The sequence below is a fragment of the Manis pentadactyla genome, chromosome 12 (assembly GCF_030020395.1).
Source record: "Manis pentadactyla isolate mManPen7 chromosome 12, mManPen7.hap1, whole genome shotgun sequence".
NCBI classification, from domain to species: domain Eukaryota; kingdom Metazoa; phylum Chordata; class Mammalia; order Pholidota; family Manidae; genus Manis; species Manis pentadactyla.
The window spans coordinates 58,667,010-58,686,627 of NC_080030.1; the positions used below are offsets into that span (position 1 = coordinate 58,667,010).

Genomic DNA, 19,618 nt, shown 5'->3' on the forward strand with positions numbered 1-19,618 from the left:
GTTTCCCCAAATCTGACATCGAACACCTTTTAGGCAAAATAAAGGTGATGGTGATGATGATAAAGAGGAAAATTGATTGTGCTAAATGATGAAAATTGCTATAATATTGACAAAGGAATCTAATCTAGTTATCAAATACTGATCATTATAGCTAAAAATGACACTTAGAAAACAGGTAGCCTGAGACTCATGTGTTAGCACTTGGAGAAAGAGGGGACCCAGGGTTTATTCAGATGAGACTCCTCAGTTAACATTGCCTTTGATTGAAGTTAGTTTACTTTGAATGCTGGTAGTAAGAGAACAATAAACCAAGATAATCTTGCATTACAGATGCAGAAAATAAAACCCCATATATTAATTTGTTGTCCATGTTTGCACAACAAGCGAGATCCAGAGCCAGGTCTTGGATTTTCAGCTTGCTGTTCTTTTTATATCTCATTGTTAGCTCTGAAATGCAGAGAGCTCATAATTTGAAAGTGGGTATTAATGGATGATACCCAGGGGTATTCTGGTAGTTGGACTCTCCTATAACCCAGAAGTCATGATGCTGGATGGACGAGTCTTTCTCATTTGGCACAAGTGGCCTAAATCCTAACTTCTGTAATCTCCTACTCTTAACAGTATGTATTTGGGGAATTTACTTACATTTGGACGTACATTTATTTGTATATTGCATACATATATTATTAACAACCTTATATACTTAATTTCAGTACGGCTTAATTTTGTTCACGTATTTTAATCTTTTAGAGAATGCTGTCCTAAGCCACAGTGCAGCCCACTGACTTCCAAAGGGTTATGAAACTCAAATCCCAAGAAGAGAGACCAGTGCCATCTAGTGACCTGGTGTGAAAATGCACACTCTGGCTCAGCTGTGCAGGGCCTGGGGTTTCCCACTTACACAAAATTGGCTCTACCCAATCTCCAGTTCCTTATCCTGCATGCAGTTGTATTAGAGCCCAACTCCCTTGTCTTCTTTCGTCTCTTTGTTAAACACATCTTTCAGCCAAACTTAATATTTTCATCCAGTATTCCTACTATCCTCTGTATCCCCCTGGCATTATGTAGCATATAAATAAGGCCAGAAGATCCAGTATGATCCTGATTCAATTTATCATTATTTATGCACATGGAAAGAAACACTGACATAAAATACAAAAATAGGAAACATTAAATTACCAGAAAGTGTGTATTTATTTGTTTTGTGGCTTATGAGCAGTCTTCTCTATTTGACGAGGAGGGCAGGAATCATGTCTGTATCCCAAACGCCTGAACAGGGCCCAGCACACACATAGCAAGCTTCGATAAAGTTCATCAACTCAATTAATTAATTAGTTATTTGGGATGAAGTAATTAATAATGCTATTTGTTTTCTCTAAACACAATTGTATTTTGCAAATGCTTAGTGATTAATATAGATCACAATTATAACTAGAATAAAGAAATGTTACACCTACCTGATTAGCTTGGCCTCACATCCATAAACATGCTCTTTTATAAAATCTACAGATGGCAAAAATCTCAAAGAGCCATATAATCAGTTACATACTACCAGTTTAGAAGACAACTGATACCATCTTTACATCCTATGTGTCACCTAAAGGAGACCCCAATGGTGGTTAGGAACATACTGGTTCTGACAGTTTCTGGAACAGTCTATGAACAGTCTCAGCCTTCTTCTTCACTCTCATCTATATTGTGAGGTTTAGGATGCTAAAATCAGCACTCTAATAACAGTCATTGAAAATATAGACATTCCAGATAGCATATGAGAATATCATATTCAGAAAAATGTACATGGTTACAATAGCTGGGTAAAGTAATGGAAATTTTTAATAAAAGATGGTTATTAAAAGTATTATGAGATCAGTAAATAGACACACAAACCTCACAGCCAGCCACTGTCGGTCCACCAGAAGATGAACTTTGTCGATTCTGACATTTTTGGCATAGTGTAGTCGTTTTGGCAAAGCAGGAGTCAAATAGGGTTTGAAATGCTGATCAGGTTTCCGGCACTGGAAAACAGGTACGTTATTTCTTCACAAAACTTACAAAACATGCAAGTTAATTTAACAATTTCTTCTTCTAAGACAATTTGTTAATCATTTTTTAAAAGTCAGAGGATTCAAGCTTGGCTAATAAAATAAGAATGGTCAAACTATTATCAAGTGGCCACACTCCCTAATTATGTTGTATTTATTGTTGCAACAATATTTGGATTCAATAAAAAATATGGTTTAAATTATGATTTGTGTTTGATGTTCTAAGTTTTTATTTATATTTTAAGCCACCATAAAACCCCACTCATTTTTTGAAAGAGATTAGATATAGTTCTAGATTTAGAGTGGCAATTACAACTTTAGAGTTTAAGTTACATATAGAGGTACATAACATTCTTAGTAAATATGAGTAAAAAACAGTATATTTGAGTAGAAATTTTAAAAATCAGCTCCATTGTACTAAAAATTCTTTTATATTTGATTCAATTTACCCTTGCAATAAGCTATATTTGCTTAATTCTCAAATCAAGTCAATTGTTTTTGAAACCTAGCACAGAAATTCATAAATTTTTCCCAAAGGGAATTAAATTTTGTTTCCTTAATAATTAGTACTGTAAGAGGTTGGCATATTTTATTTTATTTTAAATTTTTATGTTGAAGTATATATAGTAAAATGCAGAAATCTTAGTATACAGCTTGACAGATTTTGACATCTGTAGAGAGTCATTGTAGCTGGCATGTTTTAAAACTAAAACTGCAAATCACATTAAATCTATTCATATAAAAAAGTGAGGAAATGAGAAATAGAGCTACAAAGGAACTTGTTCTCTTGTGAACTTTTTGAGAAACAAGAGGAAAAAAATACAGGTAAAAGTATGGGGAAATGAATTCTTTTCTATTTCCTCATTTTTCTCCTTTGTTTTAAGCCTCAATAATCTCATAAAATGTTTCAAGTCTGTGTCACTATATCTGATGATCGATATATATAAGAAAACTAAGAGACACTATGATATTGAACAAAAAACAATTTAAAAAAATACAGAAAACAGAAGATCAGGGAGAATTATAGAATGAAATGGGGAAGAGAAAAAGTATTCATTGCACAGATATTTCTGACAGACTTTTTCTTCCCTAATTTGTTATCTTAACCCAGCTTCTTATGTTTCTTATTTATTTAACCTTACTTCCTTCTTAAGCCAATATTTTTATAACTTCCCAGCAAGTGCATGATGACAGCTTGTGAGTACGCACCTTCTTCAAAAATACAAAGTATTAGAATGTGCCCTTAAAAACCACAGATCATTTAACAAGTCACACTATCCTAGCTGGTGTGTAGCCAGTGAGTCTGGAAGATAACTAGGGATATGCTGCCAACTTCTGAAAAATTCAGGGTTAATCTTTGCATTTGAGAATTTAGGATGAAAACCCTAGAGTTGAGATAAGATTGTGGTCCTTTTATCTAAGAAAAAGTAAATCTGTTGTGTCTGTCATGCAGCCAGAATGCTGTGGAACATGAAGAGTTGCCAATTCATATGTGGTCATGTTTGTGCAATGTAAGCTCAATATAGGCCCACAGGCCAGCATTCCTGGGAATATTGTACTACTACATGGAATATTCTCCCAGGAATAATGGATACTTTGTTGAAATGGTAGTCCATTTCTTCGGAGTTCTGTAGCTCCAGGCCCAGTCTATATCTAGGATGCCATGTAATGGATTTCCAAAGCATGTGGTATCTAATCCCATTGCACCACCAGGAATACTAGAGATTTCCTTTCCTCACCAACAGGGCTTCAGCTGTATGGGTCAGAGGTGTGGAAAAAAGGAAAACAGTATGTGGTTTAGAGAGCCCACATGTTGAAAATTCTGAACTATTCATCTCATCAGCATGAACAGAGTGCCTACATACCCCTCCATCAGTGGATGACATTGTCTGTCGTGTTTACTCAAGACCAGACTATTAGAAGTAAGAGAAAAAGGAGTTCAAAAGATTTCTGCTCTGATGATCATCCCTACTTCAGACTTGCAGTGGGTCTCAGGTTATAGAAACCATGCTTTACTCAGCATCTCCTCATCTTAAACCATTCACATTTCATCCTAACAGTTTTTACTGTAATTGCACACCACCTATAGAGCACTTAAATAAGTCTAGCCCCATCCCAAACAGTGATAAAACTGTGAATTCCAGACCCCAGATATGTACTTGGGAATATACTTTAAATATAGAACTATAAAATATAGAAATACAGAACTATTTAAAACTACCACACAAAACATTTTAGATCCCTCCCAGAGTAGTAAACTCCACTTTGAAAAACCCAGACTGCTTTCAACTGAGTATCTGGAATTTGCTCTGCTTATTTACTTAATGATTTAGGATGTGAGAACCAATCACAAGCATTGGCAATTATGTTTAGAGAGTAAAGAGATGATTTTAGAGGTAAAGGGACCTGTACAAAAAGCTCTATAAGTTTGTGATTTGCTATTTTCTGATATTAAGTGACACACAAAAATGTGAAAAGGGATGTTGCCTAAAGTTCACTGGCACAGCCCCTTTGAACTGTTTAGAGAAAATCAGGAGTCAGTGCCACTGTCACCCTAGATTAATTCCTTATAGTGGCGTCAACTCCAAAATAATACAACTAAGATAAAAGCAGCTGATTGATATGCCTGTAAAAGAATGCTGACAGGGGGCTTAAAAAATAAATTACTAGTGGCTTACATGCAGAAATATAAAGTATACATTTTTCAAATCCATATTAAAGACATTACATTAATTTAAGTATATGTACTAAGAGACCATATACTTACACTGAGGTTCCTAACAATTTCTTCAGAATTAACTGTTTCAAAAGAAAAAATAAATCAGATTACAACTGATTCTTAATAACTATGGAAAGTGTAAACAGCTCAGATCAATTTGATACATTAAAGACCATGGTCTGGAAAATTAAATAAAAACTTCTTTAAAGCAAATAATTATTTTAGCCTTAAGAATGGGGTAGAATATATTTTAATGTAACACTATTAGATATTATCATAGACTTTATAGACTGACTACACTTCAGTGTGGGGGTTTCTCATTTGCCTCTGTGCTGTCTTACCAAGAAGTCAGAAGACAGGGCCTGGTAATCCCTGGATTCTCAGAATCAAGGGGCTGTGATTACTCACTTTCAGTATTACCTTTTTGTTTTTATATGGGTGTCTTCATACTTACAACTATAAAAGTCATGAGGTATATTACGAGTCCTGATGCGGGGGGCAGGCCCTTCATACATGTAGAAATTTATTTGGGGAAAATAATCAGTCATATATTCCATCTTGTCACAGTAAGTCTGGTCCATTCCTGAATAAATAATAAAAAAAGATATCTGTGGAATGTACGTAGATAGTAACAATTGGTTGTCTTTGATCATATTAAATAGGAGATGTTCTACATTACAAATCTCAAAACAAGTTTGAGAACCCATATAATTTACCCTATTACTTTAGTCTAAATGGCAGCCCTTGAAAATCCTGGTAATGGAGGAGAAGGGCCATGTTTATAAGAGAAGAGCAGACAGGAATTATAAACAGACCATTTGTTCAACATAGAGCAATTAAATTTCAAAGAAGAAAATCCCCTCTAGGAAGCTAATTAGATCTTAAGTGTATTATTTACATTGATATAAGCAGCATAGATTTGGTAGTTAAACCCCTTTTATTTGAGGAGTCTTGAGTCTACATGCAAATTTTTATTTTCATATTTATTTTCATATTTTACAACTTCTAAAGAATCCACATTAAAATGTTTCCATTTAATTTTAAAACAATGGGTCAGTGTTTTCAGAAACCATTCTATAATTTTTTGTTTAATAAATTACTATGTTTCTCATCATCTTGATGGCCTAAAATATAAATGAAAGTTCTGCAGACAGGATCCTTTCCCTCTTCTCACCCATGCCTGGTTCCTTTGTAGCCATGGAAGCTTAGTGGCTTTGAATATCCTCCAAGAGTGGACAGTTCTGACCACCCTATCTACAAAAGGTCTATTTCTGCTTTATGGACCACTGAACATGCTGCATCTAGTAAAGTATCAACCTTGAGCAGGCACTTGAAACATCTGTGGACTGAATGAGTATTTTATTACTCTGTGAGTTAGCTGAGGATGTGGTAGTGATTCAACATCCTTTAACTGAATTGAAGAGTTTACCTTGAGTAGGCAAATGTGCAATGACAGGGATTTTATAGAAGTCTATTCACATAGCTTAAAAAAAAATACAAACTATAGCCAGTATAGTTATCTGCTGCCAATCTATATGAATGAATCAATCACCCACTGAAAAAACGTCCCCAAAATCACTTTTTATGATTAACAACCCAACCACATATGTGTTACATACTATTAACTCCATTTTTACAGAATATTAAGTAGGTGGATGGATTTTCAGAACAAATGTCAGAATAACTAAATGAGAAATTGTAATTTTAGTCTTCTATTCATCACAGCCTGCCACAAAACATTTTCTTTGCTTATTTAAGAGCTTCCAGGTCTAGAAGTACAGATGTTAAAATATCACTATTCCTTTTACATGCTCCCCCAAATTATAACATATCATCCATGATAAAACATAATTTTAAAACAAAAGCATACCATGGTCAGCCAAAAGGATTATATTGACACAATTGTCTAAATTCCTCTGTTTTAGGCCTTCCATCAACATTCCAAAAGTTTTATCTGCTAACTGTAAGGCTTCAATTACCTGAGGAAAAAAAACTGGAGTTAAGATTGTCTTCATGAATTAAGGTTTATACCTTTTTCTTTTTCTTTCTTTATTGAAGTATATACAAGAAAATGTACAAATATTAGTGTAAAGCTCAATGAATTTTATGAATTAAGGTTTAATTAATCAAATCATTATCTAATCAAGTAAAAATTACACACATTTCCTTCTCTGAAATTGCTAGTTTTGGAAATAGGACACAGAGCCCAGAGCCCATGCTACCACATTTACCAGAATCCCCTACATTTCTATAAACAAAAAAAAAAATGAAAACATATTCCCTACAAATGAAGATAAGCTACTGGACAATAAATATCTGAGAAAAATACTCAACCTCAGCAAACATTCCACTGCAAAGATTTTCATGCTAATGCCCACTGTTGGGAAGGGGAGTTGACAGACACGTCTATAGGAGCCTGAATAGTCACACAAGTTCCAGAGGGTCATGTGACAACACACGGCCAGAGTTCAAAAGAGGCTCATCCTGTGACCTAATAATTCTACTTCCGGGCATTTGTCCTAAGTAAAACACTTAGATTAAAAATGGAGATTGACATAAAAGGATATTATTCACATTATTTACTTATAATTTAAGTACAAGGAAAAAAAAATTTTCCACATCCTTCAGAAGGCATACTCAATATTCATAAAAATTATTTTTTAAAAAACAATGGCATAGGAAGGAAAGTACTCACAATACATACAATACTAATCATAAATAATTAAAACCAAACTGTGTATGTACCTGCACATATTTCACAAACCTGAATTTGTTTTTAAATATATTAAGCATTTCTTAGTAGACATGTATGCCCAGAACATGAAAAGGAAATGCACCAAGGCACTATTAACAGTGGTTATCTCTGAACAGTGATTTGGAGTTCACTTTTATTTTATTATTTATATTCTTTTGTCTTTTCAAAGTCTTATACACTTTATCGGGATAGTATAACAAGCTGATTTAAGGCTTAACTGACTAACTTTTAACTGACATAACTTTTTATTTTTTTTTCAGTGAATAAAAAAGTATAGTAGTCATGGATTGGGAAAAATGTTTAATCCCTTGTAGTACTATTATAACAATGATTGCCTTTTTTTCTTTATTGAGAATTTTACTGTTAAGGGCTTTAGTGCATTATCTCATAACATCCCCATTCAGAGCAAACATTCACGGATGTGCTATTAGAACTTCCAGTTGTAGAGATCAGGAAATGTGAACTTTAAAGACACTTTCCTGGTCCTCATTTGACTGCTAACTATTTTAGGTCTTCATGTATATATCAAATATATTTGTATTCGTTGGGAATTAAAGAACATCATTTTATTTGTGGTTTAGGGCTAGGTGATTCTGTAATTAAAAAAAAAAACTTACTGCACCACTGACTGGTCCACTTTTATGTCCTGCAGAGTCAGGCTGTTCGATGTACATGGTATACAAATTGGGTCTAGGGGTAAAATTGACACAGAGAAAGACATTATAATTTAGAATTAACTTACAAGTTGGATTTAAAATTTTATAGTTTTAGAAATCTGTGGCAGTTGCGTTCTCTTTCTCCCTGGTCTCCTTCTCTGGAACCAGGCCCAGATGCCCAGCTCTGCCTCCAGTCCGCATCTGGTTCTGTGGTATTTGCCTCTGCTCTCTGGTTCTGACTCTACCTCTGTTGCCCCAGAGTGTCAGTCACATTCTCAAAAGCAAAAAGGCAACTGTTCGCAAGAACGAACCTCTAAAAGTGCCCATACAAAAAAGGAAATTGCCAAGTCTTTTTCAAAAATGGTAATTTAAAGTAAAGGAATGATTTCATTTTATACCCACGAGTATCCCACTGGGCTAGCACTTCTCTGACACTAGATATTACCTTTCAGCTTTGGGCAGGTCCAGCCATTTTAAGAGGGTAGAAATTCTCTCTTCATATGGGATGGTACTGAAAAGAGAGTAAAGATAATTTTCAAAAACTAATCAAACCAAGAATAATTCCATTATATTCCTACTCAGGCATGTGGGTTGATATTTTCAGCTCACCATTTTGTGTTCTTATATGTCCAAAATACTGAAAAGGATTCAGTATTATTCAAAAGGGATTCATGTCTCAAGACTATATACAGACACATTTGCTTCATTATAAATTAAATGTATGCTGTTCTCTTTTATTCTCATCCCTCTCTCCTTCAATTCCCCCCACAACTAAATAAAAAGACATTAGTTATTATCCATTTCATTTGACTTATTTACTTTTATTCATTCACTTATGTATATATTTATATATATTGCAAATCTACTGCCAGAAATTATTTGTTCATCTTCAACAGAATGTATCAGTGAGCAAACCAAAGATGCTTTCCTTCCTGGAGCTTGCATTGTAATGAAGACAAATAATAACAGTAGACTTAATACATAAATACATGACATAGTGCGTTAACAGCTGATAAATACTACAGATGAAAAAAAAAAGACTAGAGCACAGTAAGATTCAGTGAGAAAAGTGGGATGGAGGTGGTTAGGATTTGAAATCTTAGTGTGATCAGGCTAAGATAAGCAGACAGTAATTTCTGAGCAAAGGCCTGAAGGAGATTAGGGAGGAGGCTGTGCAGACTCTTGGAGGAAAGTGATCTCAGGCACAGGGAACTGCCTGTGTTGAGGCTCATGGAGGAGGTCAGCATGGCTGGAGCAGACTGAGTCCCCAGGGATTAGTGGGAAAGAAGACAGCTGGAATCACCCTACAGAGCCTCGTAGGCTTTTACTCGGAGTGAAACTGGGAGCCACTGCAGTCTGTGGTGAAAAGAACGTCATAATTGGACTTGCTTTTTGAGTAATCACTCTCCTGGTGGATTGAGAAGAGATTACAGGAGACAAGAATAGAAGCAGGAAAAAGTGTAAAACGGCAGCCGCAGTGATACAGGCAAAGTATGACGGTAGCTCAAACCAGAGTGGTAACGCAGGAGGTGATAAAATGTAAATCAGTAAATGTAAATATACTACATATATTTTGAATTAGAGCCAAAAGCATTTACTGACAGACTAGGTGAGCAATGTAATAGAGAGGAATCGCTGATGATTTGGGGGGCCCAAATAACTGGAAGAATAGAATTCCTACCAAGATGAAATGTAACCACCCCCTGCCCTACCGCCAAAAAAAATCTTATTCATTACTGCCTTGATGGGAGAATATCTGTAAATGCTTCACTACCTGTTGTACATCATATATATGGAAGGAAAGGAGCCATTTATAGCAACATCTGATCCTGGCCAAAAGAAGGTACCAGCTTTTAAACCTTGATACATTGCGGTCAGCCAGATCTATAAGAAAAAATTTAAGGTAAGTGGAAGTCAAGAGAATAATTAGTTTGGTTAGAAATGCTGCCATTTATTAGAAACTGAATAATATTAAAAATTGCAAAATATAACTATTATATTCATTTAAATTAAACTGTCCTTGTAGCAGTTAAAAAAAAGTAATTATCCAAGGATTCACCTCAAAAATAAAAAAGATGGTAAGGTAATAAGAAAGATCATTTTTTCAATTTGGTAGAATTATACAGTTCCTCCTTCCTTTTTAAGGAAATATAAAACAGAATGAGGAAAAAAATTAACTGATAATCTTTCTGAGTAACTTCCAGCTTGCTATGTTTATAATACAACATCCATCCAAGTTTCAACAGAAGGCCAGTTAGGTGAACCATCATAGAGATTTAAAAGATATAAATTACAATTATAAATATAAATTAAGTTACAATCTTTGGAAATTAGAAAGATAATGTAAAACTCAAAGTGGACAGAGAAGAGTGATCTGCTGTCACATTGGGAAACGGAGGTTACTCTGGTGCGATAATCAGAATATTACATACCGGTTGCCCCAGCCACCAAGCTGGGTCATTTTTCTCTTTTGAAGAAAGTGAAAAATTCTTGTTAAGATTCACATCATACATATTATTGTCAATGATGCCATGTGATTCTGGATATAATCCCTAAAATGATAATTTCAAAAAAATATTTAAGATAAGTAAGAATAAAACATATTTAAATAGCATAGATCTATAACTTGGAAAGATGTCATATATTTTTAAATATAAAACCCTTGGATCTGAAACCAAATACCAAATATATATTATAGTTCCACCATGATCCATAGCAGCAAACGAATGACATTAGGCAGATGGTTTGTGTTGATGGTGTTAATATAACTCTTGTGTAATTAGCAACTGTTAAAGTTTTCTGCATTACAGTAATGATCAGCCACTTGTTATACTGACACTAAAAACAAGAAATTTGCCACATGAAAGCTTTTAAGTATCAAATATCCTGGCTAAATAGGTTAAAGTATGCTACCAACACTTTAGAAGGGAGATTGTCAAGTCTCCATCCATTGTCCCTTCCCTCCATCCTTCAGTCCTATCACACATATTCATTCAAACATTCCACACATTTGCACTGAATGCCTATGATATTCCATGCAGTTGTTAACTACTTCTAGGGAGATTTTAGGGCCATTATTTTAGAACATCACTATATATAGATATGTGTGTGTGTGTATGTATATATAAATAGATGGAGACATACATATACACAATAAATTAATAGCATTTATATATCCCTTACTTACATATACACACATATGTTTATATATACTATGGAAAGTATATTTATGTATATATGTATATAGTCAATTCTTTTTTTTTTGTAGAGAATTATTTTTTATTGAAGGGTAGTTGACACACAGTATTACATTAGTTTCAGGTGTACAACACAGTGATTCAACATTTATATACATGATAATTCTAGGTACCAGCTATCACCATACCAAGCTGTTACAATATTTTGACTATATTCCTTATGCTATACATTACATCCCGGTTACTTATTTATTTTACAATTGGAAGTGTGCACTTTTTTTTGTGTGTGTGAGGGCATCTCTCATATTTATTGATCAAATGGTTGTTAACAACAATAAAATTCTGTATAGGGGAGTCAGTGCTCAATGCACAATCATTAATCCACCCCAAGCCTAATTTTCGTCAGTCTCCAATCTTCTGAAGCATAATGAACAAGTTCTTACATGGAGAACAAATTCTTACATAGTGAATAAGTTACATGGTGAACAGTACAAGGGCAGTCATCACAGAAACTTTCGGTTTTGCTCATGCATTATGAACTATAAACAGTCAGTTCAAATATGAATACTCATGTGATTTTTATCCTTGATTTATATGTGGATACCACATTTCTCTCTTTATTATTATTACTTTTAATAAAATGCTGAAGTGGTAGGTAGATACAAGATAAAGGTAGAAAACATAGTTTAGTGTTGTAAGAGAGCAAATGTAGATGATCAGGTGTGTGCCTGTAGACTATGTGTTAATCCAAGCTAGACAAGGGCAATAAAACATCCACAGATGCAGAAGATTTCTCTCAGAACAGGGGGGGTGAGGTTCTAAGCCTCACCTCTGTTGATCCCCAATTTCTCACCTGATGACCCCCCTGCGACTGTGCCTGTCTTAGGTTGTTCCTCCCTTGAGGAATCTTACCCGTCTCTGGCTAACCAGTCATCTTCTGGGGCCATACAGGGAAATGTAAAGTTGGTAAGTGAGAGAGAAGCCTTATTGTTTGAAAAGGTTAGCTTTTTACTTCTTTGCATATTTATGCCCTGTGGCTTCTATGCCCAGCATTTGTCTTAAGGTGTCTTTACCACTTGGAAGAATTATGATACTCGGTAAATTTGATATGAGGCACGAATTCTATTTAAGGGTTGTAATTAGGAAGGAAGAAGAAAAGCTATAGAAGTAGCAGGCGGCAGAAAACATGGGAAGATTGATTATTTCTTTGACATATCTTCTTGTAGAGTAACTTCAGCATGTATAGGTTTTAAACTACTAATTAAATTGCGCACACACATTAATATAATAGGAGTATAGTTACATAACCAAAGCATACCTGTAATTACCAGCCATCTCCAGTGAAACCAAGAAAACCAGTTAGGCACCTTAGGCATTTGTGAAAACTTATCTATGATATGGTGGATATTGTCCAACTGAACTTGAACAGTCTGAGAGAAATCAGACAAATTAAAACAACCCATTCCTGGGGACTGTTCACATCCCATATGTTCTTTTAACAGTAAATAGTCTGTAGTTGTAAGATTTTGGAGCGCTACAATTTACACTTCTCCTAATTCTTGTTTGAGTTCCAACAGTATAGATCCAGTCAAATTTGTTGTTTTACTGTATGCACAGGCCAGCTTAGATATCTCCTTCCTCATTCCCATGGCAAGTCCAGGAACTGGTGGGATGAGTGCATCTACAGCTGTAGCAGTGCATGGATCTTTGTTGGGGTTTTTTGATGATCATCTTCTGGCATGAGTCTTCCAGAGAGTGCTGATGTTGGAAGTTCTTTCTGATATCGTATCTTAGTTCATTTTCGGGGTAGCCCAATTAGGCTTTGATCCTCTGTATAAACACAAACAGACCCTTTGCCTACACTTTTATATGCCCTTTATACCCTTGTGTAGAACTCATTGGAGGTCACCACACAGGAATTGCCCTTTTTTTTTTTTTTGCTTTGTTTTTGGTATCACTAATCTACACTTACATGACGAATATTATGTTTACTAGGCTCTCCCCTATACCAGGTCTCCCCTATAAACCCCTTTACAGTCACTGTCCATCAGCATAGCAAAATGTTGTAGAATCACTACTTGCCTTCTCTGTGTTGTACAGCCCTCCCTTTTCTCCTACCCCCCCATGCATGTTAATCTTAATACCCCCCTACTTCTCCCCCCCTTATCCCTCCCTACCCACCCATCCTCCCCAGTCCCTTTCCCTTTGGTACCTGTTAGTCCATTCTTGAGTTCTGTGATTCTGCTGCTGTTTTGTTCCTTCAGTTTTTCCTTTGTTCTTATATTCCACAGATAAGTGAAATCATTTGGTATTTCTCTTTCTCTGCTTGGCTTGTTTCACTGAGCATAATACCCTCCAGCTCCATCCATGTTGCTGCAAATGATTGAATTTGCCCTTTTCGTATGGCTGAGTAGTATTCCATTGTGTATATGTACCACATCTTCTTTATCCATTCATCTATCGATGGACATTTAGGTTGCTTCCAATTCTTGGCTATTGTAAATAATGCTGCGATAAACATAGGGGTGCATTGGTCTTTCTCAAACTTGATTGCTGCATTCTTAGGGTAAATTCCTAGGAGTGGAATTCCTGGGTCAAATGGTAAGTCTGTTTTGAGCATTTTGATGTACCTCCATATTGCTTTCCACAATGATTGAACTAATTTACATTCCCACCAGTAGTGTAGGAGGGTTCCCCTTTCTCCACAGCCTCGCCAACATTTGTTGTTGTTTGTCTTTTGGATGGCAGCCATCCTTACTGGTGTGAGGTGATACTTCATTGTGGTTTTAATTTGCATTTCTCTGATAATTAGCGATGTGGAGCATCTTTTCATGTGTCTGTTGGCCATCTGTATTTCTTTTTTGGAGAACTGTCTGTTCAGTTCCTCTGCCCATTTTTTAATTGGGTTATTTGTTTTTTGTTTGTTGAGGCGTGTGAGCTCTTTATATATTCTGGACGTCAAGCCTTTATCGGATGTGTCATTTTCAAATATATTCTCCCATACTGTAGGGTTCCTTTTTGTTCTATTGATGGTGTATTTTGCTGTACAGAAGCTTTTCAGCTTAATATAGTCCCACTTGTTCATTTTTGCTGTTGTTTTCCTTGCCCAGGGAGATATGTTCAAGAAGAGGTCACTCATGTTTATGTCTAAGAGGTTTTTGCCTATGTTTTCTTCCAAGAGTTTAATGGTTTCATGACTTACATTCATGTCTTTGATCTATTTTGAGTTTACTTTTGCATATGGGGTTAGACAATGGTCCAGTTTCATTCTCCTACATGTAGCTGTCCAGTTTTGCCAGCACCATCTGTTGAAGAGACTGTCATTTCGCCATTGTATGTCCATGGCTCCTTTATCAAATATTAATTGGCCATATATGTCTGGGTTAATGTCTGGATTCTCTAGTCTGTTCCATTGGTCTGTGGCTCTGTTCTTGTGCCAGTACCAAATTGTCCTGATTACTATGGCTTTATAGTAGAGCTTGAAGTTGGGGAGTGAGATCCCCCCTACTTTATTCTTCTTTCTCAGGATTGCTTTTGCTATTCGGGGTCTTTGGAGTTTCCATACGAATTTTTGAATTATTGTTCCAGTTCATTGAAGAATGTTGCTGGTAGTTTCATAGGAATTGTATCAAATCTGTATATTGCTTTGGGCAGGATGGCCATTTTGACGATATTAATTCTTCCTAGCCACGTATAGTCAATTCTTATTATTTGCAGTAGTTATGTTCTATAAAATTGCTGTATACACTGAATTAGTGAATATTGAACCATTGCTCTTCGGGGAAGTGCAGGGTTAGGTCCCTGTGAGCTTCTTTGTCTACTGATCAATAGATTGTATTGTTTTATGTGTGTTTCTGTTTAAAGATACTTTATTTAATATATGTTGTTGGTTCACCTTAACTCATGCCTGAATGAAGCTTACCTAACACATATCTTCTCCATAAGGTACATTGCAGCCTGCTTGTCCCTAGAACACCAGAGAGCACTTCAGCAGTACCCTGGAGGCCATTTAAGGTCCTCACTTTGTTAGACCTCAGCTGCAAACATGTGAGCTGGGCAACTCGAATGTCTAGGTAAATCAGCAAATATGGAATCTGCATATTTATATATAATGCACTCATATATACATATATATGATTTACATATACACAAACCAATATGTATACACACACACATTCATGTAATTACTTAAGGGTTAAATATTAAATATTGTAGTTATTGTTCCCTCTAAAAGATTAAATGCAAAGTAGTAAAGACTCAATATCCTTTGGCAATAAAGGCTGAGACAGAGGACTCCTTCAGATATGTTCCAAATCTATAAATATTAAAAAACTTGATTTTCCTTTGAGTTAATTTTGGTCATTTCATTTAGTCTTCTTATACATTGAGAATTCACTTGCTTTATCTACTCTATCTAAAAGAGATAAAGCTGGTATGAAGGTATAAATTCATTAAAGAAACAGAAGCCATTCTCAAGTAAAATATAATGAAAAAACTAGGAAAAAAAAAAGACATTTCCCACATCAAAGTGGCTGTCCCCATACAGAACCTACCATTCCCAGCAGATCTTCAGATAAGTAGAGACTAATCAAAAGATCAGAGGAGAATGGTATTTCTCACTTCCAAGAGGTTGTCCTGACCTGTCACAAAGGTGAATTAACATAGTGCTGAGACACTTATTCACAATTAATACCTTACAGCACTGGATTGGCCTTATCCTGAGACACTCCTTTCCAGCCTGACATAGACCAAGAACTGCTACCACATGTGCTTGTGAACTGCATGGCACAGGGCTCAGCCAAATCCTGCCTAAGCATGTCTGGCATGGGCAATTACCTGTGCAGGGTCTGTCAGCCTATCCACCAAGCCAAACACTTACCGTGACAATAGTGTAATGATTTGGGAAGGTTTTGGTTGGATAGACAGGTCTCAGGTATTTTGAATGAATTCCACATGTTTCTGTAACAAAGTATGGGAAGAAATTAACAAGTCTCTTACTCAGAAGTTTTTTGGATAACTAAAAATCTGAATTTAAAAGTTCCCAGAGAAATAGAAATTTAACTAAAAAAGGATTGAAGATGAAAAGAGGTTGAAATTCTGATGCCTAAATTTCCTCCATTCCAAGGAATGTCAATTTTTAGGAGAGGAGTGAGTTAAATGAAGGGTCTGCAGAATTTTTCTGTAAAGAGCCAGATAACAAATATGTTAGGTTTTGCAAGTCCACATGAAAGTCTCTGTTGCAACAGTTCAACTCTGCTATTGAGGCCCAAAAGCATCCATAGACAATATGTAAACACAGGAGCATGTTTACATTTTATTGACTGTGTTCCAATAAAATTTTATTTATGGACATTGAAATCTGAATTTTGCATAATTTTTATATGTCACAAAGCATTCTTTTCTTTTTATTCCAACCTTTCAAGAATGTAAAACAACTCTTATAATTTAGTAGGCCATACAAAAACAGGCAGTGGGCCAGATTTGGCCCATGGTCCACAGGTTGCTGACCACTAAACTAAATGTACCCTAAATTATACACTGCCAGCTTTTTATGCTTTTCAGCTCCCTTCTTTCTGACCCAGGTCATCAAAATAAAAATTTCTGTATAACATTTGTGTCTCAGCTAATAGTTCCTCTATGTAAAGTACCTAATATAACAAAAGTCAACACAACTACAAGATAATTGAAAAAGGATTTAACTTACAGAAGTGGGTAAGCCTGTGTCATGTACTAATGTTTACAAAATGAGCTAACTTTATTACTTATTTTTTTTCAGGGCAGTTTCCTTTTGATCGGTGGTTTCCCATGACCTGTTTTCCACAAAGCATTGCATTAATTTTTCTTTCAGTTGTTCTGTTGTTTTCAGTTTGTGCCATAACCATGCTTAACAAGGTCAGAACCACTAGAGCATATTGCTATTTCCTCTGCAGCAGTGAAGTACAAGAAATTTTCAAAACCAATATCCTGAAAATTCTAATTCTAAAAGAAAGTTTCACCATTATAGATTCTAAACAAAAAGTGAAAATTATTATTGTCCAAAAAGTAACAGATTTTGAAGTTGGAAATCATTAATGTTTTCTCAAATAGCCTTGGAATTGGTCTCCTTCCCAGCCTTGAGTTCAGTGTTTCCAAAATGATCCAGCTTTTTCCTCCTTCAAAATCTTCCTGGGCCCCATATAAAACCAAGTCTACTAAACAGAACTCTGGTAGGGATGTCAGGGTTGGTGGGGGGAGAGAATAGGTGGAAGAAAAGGAGCTTAAAAAATATATACATTTTTAATCTCAAGTGGTTCAGAAATACTTAAGTTTGAGACTTGCTCTAGAGCTTGACTCACAAGATATAATTAAAGACTAAAATAACCTGCTTTTCTTTTTTAATCAATACCACCCATAAGGAAACATTTTCTTCAACCAGGAAAAGACACATTTAATATTCCTAAGAAGTCATATGATAAGAAAATGAAATGAGATCTAATCTCCTTATATAATTAAAAGTTTAAACAGAGGGAAAAAAATACAATAAACAGATTCTGTTTATTGTAAATAAAGTCAGTTTCTGTTATTATTTCCTTGAAACATGGGTGGCACAGTCAATTCTTAAATGCTTACAAGCAGAGAGGATAAAAACAAAAGCAAAAACAAAAACAAAGCTACCAGTAATATGAAAACATGAGCTCAGAGAAAGCAAGAGCTTCTAACATTATTTCTTCTAGATCTTACTAATCTAAAAAAACAAACAAACAGTAAGAGTAGTTGTTTCTGCAGAGAAAAATTTGGAAGAACAGGAAAAAAGTTTATTTTGTTGGTTGTTTACTATTTGCCCTTTAATACTGTAAAATTTTTATCATTTGCATATTCTACTTCTTAAAAAAACATACTTTGAAAAAGAAAGTATCACCCCCCAAAATCTGAAAATATAAATGGAATAAACATATATCCATAGTAACTATAAACTAGGAATAGAACTAAATGGGTAAGTAGCTAAAACATCTGAAGAATATACAGATGCAACAAAAGCAGTACCACGAGGGAAATTTATAGCAATGAACACCTACATTAAAAAAGAAGACATTTAAAATAAACAACCTAACTTTACAACTCAAGGAAATAGAAAAATAACAAATTAAACCCAAAGTTAGCAGACATAAAGAAACAATAAAGATTATAGCAGAAATATATGAACAAAGAATAGAAAAACAATTTTAAAAACAAAAAAAATAAAGATTTTTTAAAAGAAAAACAAAAAAAAAAGATTTTTTTAAAGATAAAATTGACAAACCTTTAGCTAGACTAAGAAAAAAAGAAAGAAGTCTCAAATCAATAAAATTGGAAACTAAAGGGCAGAAATTACAACCAACCCCATAGAAATAAAAAGAATTAGGAAAGAATACTATAAACACCCCATAAATGGACAACCTAAAAGAATGGATAAATTCCTAGAAACATACAATCTACTAAAATTTAATCATGAATAAATAGCAAGTCTGAACAGACCTATAAGTATTAAGAAAATTGAATCAGTAAGCAAACACCTTCCAACAAAGAAAAGCTCATGACCAGGTGTCTTCACAGGCAAATTCTACAAACATTTAAATAATTAGTGCCAATTGTTCTAAAGCTTTTAAAAATTGAAGAAAAGGGAATACTTCAAACTCATTTTATAAAATCAGCATTACCCTGACACCAAAGCCAGACAAAGATGCCACAAGAAAAGAAAACTACAGGCCAATATCCCTAATGAACAAATATCTAAAAAACTTCAACCAAAATACTAGCAAACTGCATTCAACAACCCTTAAAAACAACCATACACGAGAGAGGCTTAAAGATGGAAGCATGAGAAGTGAGACAGAAACCTCCTCCCCAAAAACACATATAATAGGAAAATACAGCAAATACAACTAATCTTTAAAGAGTGACAGGAAAGAAGACTGTGACAGACTGCCCACATATGGGGAAAAGAGATGACCTCATGGAAAAGGTAAAGTAGCAAAGCCGAAATCTGGCAGGACCCTAGACCTTCCCCCAACACAGCTCACCATCAAGAGGAAGAGAAATGGAGTGGGGAGGGAGTGGAGGCCTAAGACTGCTAAATACACAGCCCTGGAGATCTGCTCTGGGAGCATGAACCTATGTTACATGGTGCTCTGAAGATTAATGGGATTGGAAAGCTAACACAGATGGAATACGTGGAGAGACTGAGATTCTAGCCACTTGTGGAGAAAGGTACCCACAACCAGCCGCTGGGG

At 35.1% G+C, this 19,618-nt stretch overlaps 1 protein-coding gene across 1 annotated transcript in view; it reads right to left on the minus strand.

Annotated features, from left to right (window-relative positions):
• Positions 1-19,618, minus strand: part of ENPP3 (ectonucleotide pyrophosphatase/phosphodiesterase 3) — a 71,638-nt gene that overhangs the window by 26,016 nt on the left and 26,004 nt on the right. The window contains exons 7-15 of the mRNA XM_036903779.2: positions 16,249-16,328; positions 10,605-10,724; positions 9,947-10,056; positions 8,618-8,683; positions 8,134-8,206; positions 6,632-6,740; positions 5,216-5,344; positions 4,810-4,841; positions 1,888-2,015 (exon numbers count right to left, since the gene is read on the minus strand). Of these exons, the coding sequence (XP_036759674.2) occupies positions 1,888-2,015; positions 4,810-4,841; positions 5,216-5,344; positions 6,632-6,740; positions 8,134-8,206; positions 8,618-8,683; positions 9,947-10,056; positions 10,605-10,724; positions 16,249-16,328 (847 nt within the window). The remainder of the gene's footprint in view (positions 1-1,887; positions 2,016-4,809; positions 4,842-5,215; positions 5,345-6,631; positions 6,741-8,133; positions 8,207-8,617; positions 8,684-9,946; positions 10,057-10,604; positions 10,725-16,248; positions 16,329-19,618) is intronic.